This window comes from Dermacentor albipictus, chromosome 7 (genome assembly GCF_038994185.2).
Source record: "Dermacentor albipictus isolate Rhodes 1998 colony chromosome 7, USDA_Dalb.pri_finalv2, whole genome shotgun sequence".
NCBI lineage: Eukaryota > Metazoa > Arthropoda > Arachnida > Ixodida > Ixodidae > Dermacentor > Dermacentor albipictus.
This window is the reverse complement of record NC_091827.1, coordinates 132,177,050-132,189,109: the sequence shown is the minus strand read 5'-3', so window position 1 is coordinate 132,189,109 and position 12,060 is coordinate 132,177,050. Positions and strand designations below refer to the sequence as shown.

General features: G+C 45.5%; 1 protein-coding gene across 3 annotated transcripts in view; it reads left to right on the top strand.

The window, feature by feature from the left end:
- Positions 1–12,060, top strand: part of LOC139048166 (uncharacterized) — a 52,907-nt gene that overhangs the window by 23,378 nt on the left and 17,469 nt on the right. For all 3 annotated transcript variants that reach the window (XM_070522721.1, XM_070522720.1, XM_070522719.1), the window contains exon 2: positions 5,230–5,340. In XM_070522721.1, coding sequence (XP_070378822.1) covers positions 5,230–5,340 — 111 coding nt within the window. The remainder of the gene's footprint in view (positions 1–5,229; positions 5,341–12,060) is intronic.

Genomic DNA, 12,060 nt, shown 5'->3' with positions numbered 1-12,060 from the left:
TAGAAGGCACGGACACGTTTGCCATATCTTGTCCTTACTCTTGGTAAGGTAAAGCGGTCGCGTGTACGTAATGCTCTGACGTAGTTCCCTTTGCTTGAGCAGTGCCAACTCAGTGGATCTGTTTTGGTCTGAACCCGAACTGATCATTCGACAAAACGGAATGCTTATCTAAAGAATTAGTTATTCTCGTGAGGATAATTTTCTCTAAGCCTTTAGAAATTACCGGTAGAACATCAATTGGCCTATAATTTGACAATTCAGAGGTATCGCCTCCTTTGTGTATCGCTTTAACGTTTGCAATCTGCATCTGCTTAGAAAATACTCCACTACTGAGACAAAGGTTGAATATGTATGTTAAGTTAATGTTAACTTTACTCCATCTAAGACATTATTATCAGTGTGGCAGGTGATATAGTAATGTACAATTGTAGCATTTTGTTTACAAGTAATAAACGTGCTAAAGATGGTGTTGCTCTGCGGTTACACTGGGCACTTGCAAGCTTGTGCCTCGTGTTACTCGTGGAAGGAAGGAAGGAAAAAGTGGAGAAGGAAAAGCAGGGAGGTTAACCAGTTTAGCTTAACCGGTTTGTTACCCTACACATGGGAGTGGGATGGGGGGATGAAAGATAGGGAAGGGAGAGAGAGAGAGCACATAGCACAGCAAACACACATCGTCCGTTAGAGTCCATCACTCTGGCGTGGTACGTGATGTCACTGTCACAGCCGCTTGTCCAATTCCGTCTCTCTCAAAAACCGAAGTAGTTTCTTCGCCGCCTTCAGCTGCGATGTCTTCTGTCGGCGGCATGTAAAAATCGTGTCGAGGGATAATGGCCTAGTGTCAAGGTGCACTAGAAAGGATGCCAGGGACTGTCGCTGAACATTATATTCAGGACAGTCGCACAGAATGTGTTCCAGCGTCTCCTTGCAAAGACAGGCATTGCAGAGAGCGTTGTCGGCCATTCCAATGCGAAATGAGTAAGATTTCATGAAAGCCACCCGTAGCCATGAGCGATAAAGCAGAGTCGCCTCTTTTCGTCGGAGTCCAGTTGGCATATAGAGATGCATCAAAGAGGGAAGGTGGTATTGACGGTTGCTCCGGTTGGTCTGGCTGTTTTGTGTGTACCATAGAGAGAGCGTGATCCTCCTGTGCAAGCGCTCGAAGTCTGCTAGCTGCGTCGGACCGTGAAAGTGGTATGACCTCTTCTTGTGCGTCTTCAGGAGCTGCCCGAGCGTTATTATCGGAGTCTTCGTTTCCTATGAAGCCGCAGTGACTTGGCAGCCACTGAAACGTCAAGTGGTATCCTTTCTCCTGTGATGTATGGAGTAGGCATCTAGTATCGAATACGAGCTGTTCGAATGGCCCGCGACGCAGAGCTGATAGCACAGATTGTAGGGCTGCCTTTGAGTCGCTGAACATTCACCATTGTCAAGGTGGCTCTCGATTGACGAAACACAGTGAAGCGCGAAGAGCAGCTAGTTCAGCAGATGTCGATGTTGTTGGGTGGTCAGTCCTAAAGCTGATGGCAATAGCTCTTGCTGGAACAACCACAGAACCGAACGAACACTGGATGTTTGTGGAACCATCAGTATTCGCTGTCTGCGTACCTCTCGTGTAGAAGAAGCAGAGACAGTTGTTTCAGCACAGACGACGACAGTTCAGACTTTTCCCAATTCCTGGTACACTGAGATGGACTGTGGGGCTGATAAGACACCGAGGGGGTATCGATGGTTTAGATGCAGCGGCGAAGCCCGAGGGAATTTGTCGTTGTACTCCACGATAGTTTTAGAGAATGATGCTTGGTGCTTGTCTGAAGGTAGTGTTGCAAGCCGGTGATAGGGGACACGTGCAAAATGTCTGATGTGCATTTTCAGGGCTTCCACCGCAATGTGAGTTCGCATTTGATGGTCCCGAGCAATCGCAAGAGTTGCCTCTGTTGACGCGCATCTGGGCAAACCAAGGCAGACTCTGAGTGCTTGAGCTTGTGCTGCCTGCAGAACACGAATATTTGTCTTGCAGGTGTTGTTCAGTACAGGTAGACTATATCTGAAAAATACCAAGAAAGAGAGCTCTGTAGAGTTTAAGCATTGCGTCTACTGACATCCCCCACGTCTTTCCTGTCAAGTATTTAAACAACTGGGAAGTTGCTGTCAGGCGCCGTTTCATGTAGGCCACGTGCGGGCTCCAACAGAGGTCTCGGTCAATAATTACGCCAAGAAATCTGTGGGTTCAGACATAGGAAATGGTCCGCCCATTGATTTAGATGACATAAGGCGTCATCGGTTTGCGAGTAAATGCCACTAGTGCGCATTTTTCTGGTCATATGCTGAGACCCTGTTTACACAAGTAGTTCGCTGTCAAAGTGGCCGCTCTTTGAAGCCGCGCACGTATCTGAGGACGTTTGACTGCCGAAGTCCAGACACAGATGTCGTCAGCATATATTGAAATTTCGATGGTAGTTGGCAAGTACTCAGCAAGTCCAGCAAAAGCAAGGTTGAATAGCGTCGGGCTGAGAGCACCGCCTTGAGGAACGCTGCTGCTGGTATAGCGTCACGTAGTTGGGCCATCGTCAGTTAACACATAGGCTGATCTTGCAGATAGGTAACTTGCAATCCACAAAGAGACTCGACCACCTAAGCCAACCGTCGCAAGAGCGGCGACAATGGCTTCATGTAATACGTTATCGTATGCCCCTTTCACACCTAAGAATAAGGCTGCAGATAAACGCTTACGGGACCTTTCGTGCTGGACGTTTGAAACGAGATCAACTACATTGTCGATGGAATAGCGGTCACGTCGGAAACCAGCCATGGAAATCGGATAAATCTTGTAGTATTCAAGGTACCATTCCAGGCGGCCAAGGATCATCCGTTCCATTATCTTTCCTACACAGCTGGCCAGCGCTATTGGGCGATAAGAGGTGAGCTCTAGTGGGGATTTGCACTGCTTTTAAGAGTGGCACCAGGCGGCTTACTTTCCATTCGGCAGGAACATTTCGCTCCTGCCATGAAGTGTTGTAAAGGCTCAACAATTTTATCCGTGTGGACTGTCCGAGATAGCACAAGGCCCGGTATGATATAACATCTGGACCCGCAGATCATGAGCGCCTGCAGAGAGCTAGTGCCGCTTCGAGCTCCTCCATTGTAAAAGGAAGGTCCATGCGGCATTCACGGGAATGGGGGACGTCAGCTCGGGCTGGAGGATCTGGACGAGTCGCTTGTTCTGCGATCCGCGCACAACAGTCTTCTGCGACATCGATGTCTTGCCGCCCTTGGAAAAGCGCTAGCGCCTTGAATGGAACACGCCCTTCCGGAAGGCAACGCAGACCTTGCACCGTTTTCCAAATGTGAGACAGTGGCTTGCGGCGGTCGAGTGTCTGGCAAAACGTTGCCCAACGTTCCGACGCTGATCTATCCATACGACGCTGAATCTTCTTTTGCATCCTCCTGGCTGCCCTAAGGTCTTGAATTGATTTTGCACGCCGATATCGACGTTCCACCGGTCGACGAAGTGCTCGAAGTCGCTCTAATTCTATGTCGAAGTCATTTCGCGTGCAAGATGTCGTCATCATGCGAGTGGCGTTTTGCATAGTAAATTTAATCGTTTGCTCTAACCCAGAGGGTAAGCCCTCGCGGAAGGCATCTTCCATCTCTGATTTGAAGATTTGATCGTGGTACGCGAATAACGTAGCGACAAGTATGTCTCTATCGTGATATGCGGTCAGACTCGGTAGACGCGTATCGTGATAATCTATTAATAGGCGTGTATCATGACTTTTGCGGCTTTTGCTGCTATACAGCGAATGAGGACACATATTCGTTCCTGTCTTTGTTAGACAAGAAATGTAGTGTTAGTTCTTATTGTAAATTTCATATTTTTAGATAGAGACGAAAATTACAGTAACATCGCTAACGTTATTTTCTTTCTTGTCGCCTGTTTTTCTTATATGTTAGGCTAGAAGAGGAAGAAGAATATTTCTAACAGATGAGGAATCCAACAGAACATTTTTTCACACATGAAGGAGTACGGCACATCTTACTGTACAGTGTCCAAGAAGAGGCACGCAATCAGACCCTGTGGCCGTATGCGCGAAGGCGTGAAGCACGTGATTTTTGTTGCAACCCCAATACCGACAGTCCACACAAAGTGCGAACAACTGGCCTTCATTCAGTCCAAAGACGAGCAGATGAAAGGTCCGGATACATTTTAGTCCACTGCTCCAAATGCAAGATGCCTTCCGCCAAGCCGGAGCTGCTTCAGGGTGCTCCATTAGAAGTAGTACCCAATGGTGCTCGGAAGCAACAGCTCATTGTCTTTTCCCAAATAAAGGTTTATTTTTTTTCATTGGCTTTGCTATGTCCCATGTGGTCCAAAGCAATCTGAATGTTTTCATCTACATGTGTAATTTTGCAGTATTGGTTGTCAAAGGGTTAAGAGGCTTCTAGGTATGGTCTTACAAAGCCATGCGTATCGCGGTTATGAAGAAATCTAGGGGAAGGTGGCGAAGTGCAAGGATGAAATGATTCTGATGCCCAAAGGTACCGCGGTGAAAAACTTGCGACCGTTCAAGGTCGCAACGGCGCTGGTGCGATCGTTTTGTGGCCGAGCAACAAGAAAGAGTGTTGAGGCAGGAACGAAGAAGGCTTGCGAGGCAAGGCTCTTCAAGAAGCTGCAGAGTTACCATACGAGAAAGCTTTCAGAGAAACACGATACGTGCATAGGGTGTGGAAGTGTTGTAGAAACATGTTTTGTTACAATGTCACAGTGTCCGTTCTGAATTTGGAAGTAGTCTGCCCGCAGCCTTTGGTTTTAACGAGAGTTGCAAAAATATCTTCAGTGGAAACTTGTAAGAGTCGGTAGAACGGCTGGTTGCGCTATGTGAAAGAGAAAACATGCATTGAAGCGAATTTCTTTGTCCCATAACAACAGCTTCGATTACAGTAGCATTTAAACATAAATATCAACCAGAAAGATGAAAATAATGTGGCATGTGCCATTACCTCTTTTCGAAGAGGCCCACGAGTAAGGAAAGCCCAATTAACAGACTGAGATGGGCTAGTTGGTTGCTCACTTGATGGAACATGGTTATAACGGCGCGTTTTGAGGGCAGGACATGGAAAGCGGCGACTGTCCTGTGTGCATTCTTTCTGTGTCCTGTCTTCAAAACGTGCCGTTATAACCATGTTTCAAGGAAAGCACGAAACATGTGAAAAGAGTCGGCGCGCCTGCAGGTTGAGAATGGCGTCAAGCACCACCTGAAGCTCAAGGTGCAGCCTGCAATGATAGTGACACCTGCCTGCAGCCATAGGAACGTCACCACGTCCGTCAACGTTCACCTCCAGGTGAGCATCAACAGTGAGGTGCAGCAGTGCGTGGTGGTGCCGGCTGTTAGAGCAGGGCCGCGTGTGTCGCTGCTCACAATGGCGATCGAAAACACATTTTTCTTATTTGTTATCACAGAGTCATCGCTTTTGTGAAAGGGAGTCCCCTGTGTTACGGCAGCCTGCTTTGCTGTAGCAGCAATTGTCCGTTCCCTCTCTCGTCTTCCATATCTTGTTCGTGCTACAAACATATATGGAACACTGCGGTGGCCTGCAATTTGATCCAATTTTTCTATACAATTGCGATGCCAGCAAAAGCCTTCGCTGGGCTTGCTGAAGTAGCTATTGTCTCAAATAGGATGTCTAGCAGTCAGGTCTTTTTACCGATTGCGTCAGCTGTGAGAACCCGACGCCTATCTTTTCACCCATTTCGATGAAAGGATAGCCCTATCAAATGGACTGGACTTGAAAGCTTTATTCTGGTCCTGCAGGACGCGCTAGCCCTACCAAGTAAAACCTTTATTTGACATGCCAGATGGCGAACAAGCTTGAGGACGTCAGAAGAACAGTGGCGAGGTGCAGGCTCTTTTCCGAGCCCCTGTGATCTCGATGCTTTCCTCTTCTTACGTTCAGACTGCGTGAAAATGAAGGCTTCCTGTCTCCACAACAGCTGGCACTTTTCTCTCTGCCGGTGCCACAGCATCGCAGGCTCTTTTCTACTCACCGCTTCAGAGAAATGCGGCACGGAGCTTTGTCGGCATGGCGTCACTTGACGTTAAATCATGTCGGCGGGCTTGGTGGTTTGAATCCATAAATGATTGTGTAAGCACAATTTAACGAGTGCGTAGAAAGAAACAGATACACAGATACAGCACTAACTTTCAACTATAGATTTTATTTTCGGACGCATCGATAAATATATTCCGTGCGAACGAAAACAAACGATACAGCAAAATCGAACATTCAGCGGTGCATGTCGATGAACAGTACACGTGTGCAAGGCATGGTCAAAACATAGACTGCAATACTTACCACCATAAACCGAGCAATCGCATCTCCTTTTCAGTGATGACTTGCTAGCGTGCCTCTAATTTTGCAATTTCAGAAGCCTCTACAATCTCCATTGTTATCCTGCTAGTGCTGCGAGTGCTTCCAAACATTGGTTTTACTTATTGTATTTCGCATAATCTCAGCAAAGCCGGGGGTGGACGTGCTTTTCTCTGCCCGTCCACCGAAGCTATGCAAACAGGCTTATAACAAAACGAACGCATGTTCTAATCAACATCGCAGACAATTTGCAACCGGCCCTCAGAACGTTGTCTATGCCATTCCGCTTTCGTGCGCAAGAACATAGGTCTAGCTGACAGATGCATCAAGGAGAAACTAAAAGAGCATCAATATAACGTCACTAGGGTAATCTCGGTTCATTTAGGTATTCATTACCGAGATTGTCCCTGCAAACCAATGTTTGGAAGTACGTCTATTTTCTACAGGGCTCATAGCAGGATGACAAGGGAGAATATGGAGGGTTATGAAATTGCAAAATTAGAGGAAAGGTGCGCGAGCATGTCATCAGTGTCGCTATCTGAAAATCGTTGTAACCATTGCAGTGTGTTTTAACCATACCTTGGACACGTGTGCGGTTCATCCACATGCAGAATTGAATGATCCTTTTTTGCTGTCTCGTTTGTTTCCGCTCGTACGGTACACATTTATCGATACGCTCTAAAATAAAATCCGTATTGAAAGTTAGTGCTGTTTCTGTGTATCTGTTTCTTTGTACGTAGTCGTTCAGCCACGCTGAAACATTACATAATGGGTCACTGGACGGCCAAGCTTAACCTGGACCACTCACTAAGACTCGTCCCTGGTATACGGCTGTCGACGACTCGAGTAGAAGTTGAGGTTGAAAATGTGTGTCACAGATGTGGCCCGAACAAGTAGAGAGAAACAAGCGTCCCCTCGAAGTAGCGCTTATTTAATCACATAACTCACGGGCTCCTTTACATGGCAGCATTGTGTTCGCAATATACATGATGATCGCAAAAGCATAAGATCGAATGCAGCGATTAAAAGAATAAACGCTATGCAATTGTTAGCGACAAACACCAGATATTATACTCTTAAAATCGGGGAAAGCAGTTATAGAAATTTTATGTTTTAGAATATCGCTATATAAATACCGAACACGATTTGCCTCAGAACTAAACAACAGCACAGCTTCATACGTGTAATACAACATTAGAAAACTTTTTTGTTTCAGTAAGAGCACATAAAAAAAAGATATTCGATAAGCATGGCTGTTATCCTGTCTCTAAAGGCGTTAGTATCTCTGGTGTTGTGCTAACCTTGGGAGTGTTAGCCAGTACCATAATAATAATAATATTTGGGGTTTTACGTGCCAAAACCACTTTCTGATTATGAGGCACGCCGTAGTGGAGGACTCCGGAAATTTTGACCACCTGGGGTTCTTTAACGTGCACGTAAATCTAAGCACACGGGTGTTTTCGCATTTCGCCCCCATCGAAATGCGGCCGCCGTGGCCGGGATTCGATCCCGCGACCTCGTGCTCAGCAGCCCAACACCATAGCCACTGAGCAACCACGGCGGGTAGCCAGTACCACCACTCACAAACCTTGGCGGTGGATGTGGAACATCCTTTCTGCCGCAGGCGTCACGAGTGCGTGATCTTTCTGGGCGAAGGCAACTGGTTGGTAAACCCGCAGATGTTTCAGAACTTCAGTTTGGCCTAGTTACTATATACTGCATATCATATTGACCGCAAATAAAGTCGGGGACAGTGGAAGAGAACACAAAAATGACACGGGCGGCTACTTGCAACTGGTTTATGCACGGCAACTCGTGGAAATATATACACATTTAGAACATGCACAGAACGCAGCAACAAGAACACTCGTCAGCCGAGCGGGGCAACCAATTATAAAAAAAAAGTATATCTCCGATTGAAACAACCTAATAGAAGTGTCACTAGCACAGGCTTAGTTTTTCTTTTTTATGTGACACGCCTCCATCAGTTCGCGTGAGGTCTCGCCTTGGCTTCTCCCCAGAATCTTTATCTCCTTGAAAATTGGTGCACAGGGCCAGGTATTGAAGTGCGCTGGCAGGTACGCCAATTCATCTTTCGTCAACTTTGTTCATGTTCCCGGGTTCGATCATTCAGGCACTGTCGCGTCCGCCCTACGTTGGACTTCCCACACGCCAGAGGGATTTCGTACACAACTCCTACATTGCATTTTGCATACGGCTTGGTATAGTTCTTGCCACATCCTTGCCTTCCTTTGAGATCGGGGGGAGGGCAGAGCCGCGCCAGCTTAAAAGGGGGCTGAAAAGACAAGGTGGACTCTAAGCCTGCCTGCCACCTTCCTTAGGTTGTGAGCGACCCTGTGAACATAGGGTAACACTTCAGGTTGTACGGCCATAGTAGTCGTCCTCACCATAGCTTTGTTCCTAGATCATTTTACCTTCTGCAGGATGGTGTTAGCGACACTTCTATTAGGTTGTTTCAATCGGAGATAAAATTTTTTTTATAATTGGTTGCCCCGCTAGGCTGATGAGTGTCTTTGTTGCTGCATTGTGCGCATGTTCTATTAGTCTGCATATTGCCACGGGTTGCCGCTAATAAACCAGTTGCAAGTTACCGCCGTGTCGGTATTGTGTTCTCTTCCGCTCTCCCCGGATGTGCCGCAAATGCTACCTGAAGGCATCAGTGTGCCCGGACTCGAGGCCGTGGTTATGTAGGAACGAGAACGAGGTTATGTAGGAACGAGAGGTTGACCGAAGGGCCCAATTTTTAATAATCATGAGAATCGAACAAACGAAGACACCAGGGAAAACATAGGGAAAATGCTTGTACTAACTAAATGAATTTGTAAAAAAAATATACAAATTAATGGCAATGAAAGTGGATGACCAAACACCCTGACGTAAGCGGCGAATGATCCCACGTCTTCATTGCCGTTGTTAATTGTTGGGGAAAGACTTACGTAACCCATTTAAACGCATTTCAAATGAAACAGAATCAGCTATTAGGATAAATACATTTAGCCAATATATCCATAATACATCATATCTTTTAAGAACAAATCACACTGTTTCAGTCACACAACTCGTTCAATATAACCTATGTACCTTTTTGTTCCATCAAATCAATTACACACGATGCGATAATTTCATATCATAATCTTCTCTAATAAATACCAATATTACCAGGTTGCCAATAAGCAGGAACTTCATTTTACCCAAAATACATACTAATTATGGCAAGCAGAGCGTCCATTTTTCATCTATCGCATTCTATAACACGCCACCATTAGATATAAAAACACTTAACATTCACGAATGCAAGAAAGAAATAAAACAATACATTCTGTCGAATACTAATGCCTAGCTCATACAACCATTCTTTCAGGGTGCCTTCATTTCGTTTTCACTGTCGTATCATTAGGTTTCTGTTTGATGTCCTTGCCACACATATATATTCGAGTTCGCAAATGGTCCTGTCTACGTCATGTCACTTACGCTATTACCTTATTACTCGTCAACGAGATTGTGTTAGAGTGCTTTTTATTATGACTTATTCAGGTACATGTAATTCTTCAGTCATGCTGTTCATACTAAAACCTGTCATTCTTTCATGTTAACGATTTGTTGAAACTGCTGTAATTTGCGTTTTATTATGTTTAGTTCGTAAAGTACTTGCCATTGCAGTCTTTGAATTCGGGACCTCCTTCTGTATATTAACATCTTGTATTCTTTCTGGTCATCACAATGAAACAGATTCTTATTCGGATTATATTATCATTTCTTTATTCGAGTTAGCGAGTACAAGTACTTTGCCGTATGTTTTCCTTGGTGTCTTTGTTTGTTAGCTTTTCATGATATACTTGTGCACATCATCACGGTGGCCTCTTGTACGATGTCTTTCGATGCTGGGAAAGTTTAGATTTGTGCCCGGCCTCTGGCAGCTACGGCTATCCCATAAGCTGCACTAGTCGCATGATCGTAGTTGTAACACATAAGTACCCAAGAAAGTAGATGGGGAAACCGCGCCGCGGTAGCTGAATCACTTAGAATATCACACGCGTAATCAGAAGACGTGGGATCGTTCTCCACCTGAGGCAAGTTGTTTTTTCATCCACTTTCATTGCCATTAATTTATAATTTCTTTAATTCAATTAATAAGTACAATTAACTTCCGCTACGTTTTCCTTTGTGTCTGTTTGCTGGCTTATCATGATATGATTAATAAAAATCTGGCCCCTCAGTTAAAGCCCTTTCTTCATGCGCACAAGTAAGAAAATATTGTTGCGCTGTGCGGCGGAGCCGAAGCCGAGGAGATGGAAGAACTGCGCGCGGCGTAGAACAGGCCCGACTGTCTGCGGGATTTCGTCTCCAGGCCCCCTCGATCATTTTGCAAATGAATCCATCAAATCCGTAACAACTTTGGTGGAGGTGCTGGGGTAATATTCTTCCATACACCCTCCGACGAAGCCGGCGCTTGCTAGGACTACCGCCTGAAGACACGGACATGAACCAACCTCAAACCAGTCATGACACAAACACGCAAGATGACAGTAAGCGCCCGAGGCAAGTCATCTGCTGGATCCGTCAGAAAGAACCACGCACCTTTTCCGGGGAAGCTGATCAGGATGTCGACGACAGCATTATCACAGGGTAAGCGGTCTCAATGGGCTGAACGCAACGGAGGGACTTGCTAACGTCAAGTTTATTTACCACATGGTCAAAGTACAGTGTTGAAGGCCACCCTGACAAGAAAGCTGTAAAAATATAGCTTGACGAGGCCAGCAGGCCACCGGCAGGCAACATCAGTATCGCACACATGCGTAATACAAACAATAAGGTTTCGTAAGTAGCTTCATTAATGCAACACGTGGTATATATCCACTTCCCTGGGCATGAATACATCTACATACATGCACACTCATTACGAGTGCATTGAAATTCGGGTAAATATCGTTAGCGCCAGGGGAATATATACTGTCCCACTTTTAAAAATGAACCTTATTAAAAGGAATTAGAAAGAAGTTAGGCAACAGTAAAGAATGTGCACATGCAACTTACAAGAAATGAAATGAATATAGATGTGATGAGTACATTCTGAACGGGTATGGACATAAACTAATTGACAAATTTCAAACAGTCACCTGAAATTTATCAAAGACAAAGATATCGCGCAATAGCGTGCGCGATAGAACCGTATCTCCATTTAAGCCGTTCTGCAGTTGATTTAATCGCGCGGGTACGTTGTAGGTCAGGGTTTGCATAAAGTAATTTGTTCGATGGTGCCTGATCATTCATTTTTTCTATCCTCGTGTTACACGGGTGCTGGGTCGTTCTACAAGGGCTGACACATTTTTTTTACGAATTGTATGGTTTTTTTATCTGCAAATTGTAATTGGTGTAGGAGACGGTACGGGTAAATTTCTTTTTCCCCTGACTTCTCCGGTTCGACAATAACGAAAGCGCGATGACAACGTGGCTCGTTGCGGAAATGAATAGCTGCTTCGGAGACTCACTTTCAAAAAGAAAAAAGGCTGAGCATACGCTTTCGCGTAGAGCACAGCTATACGGTGAAACATGCACAATCTACATCGAAGAAGTATTGAAAATGTGCAGAATCGTGAACACGGCCATGTTGGATGAAGATAAGGTTGGACATCTTATGAAGGGCATATCGCTGAAGATGTCTACAATTTCCTT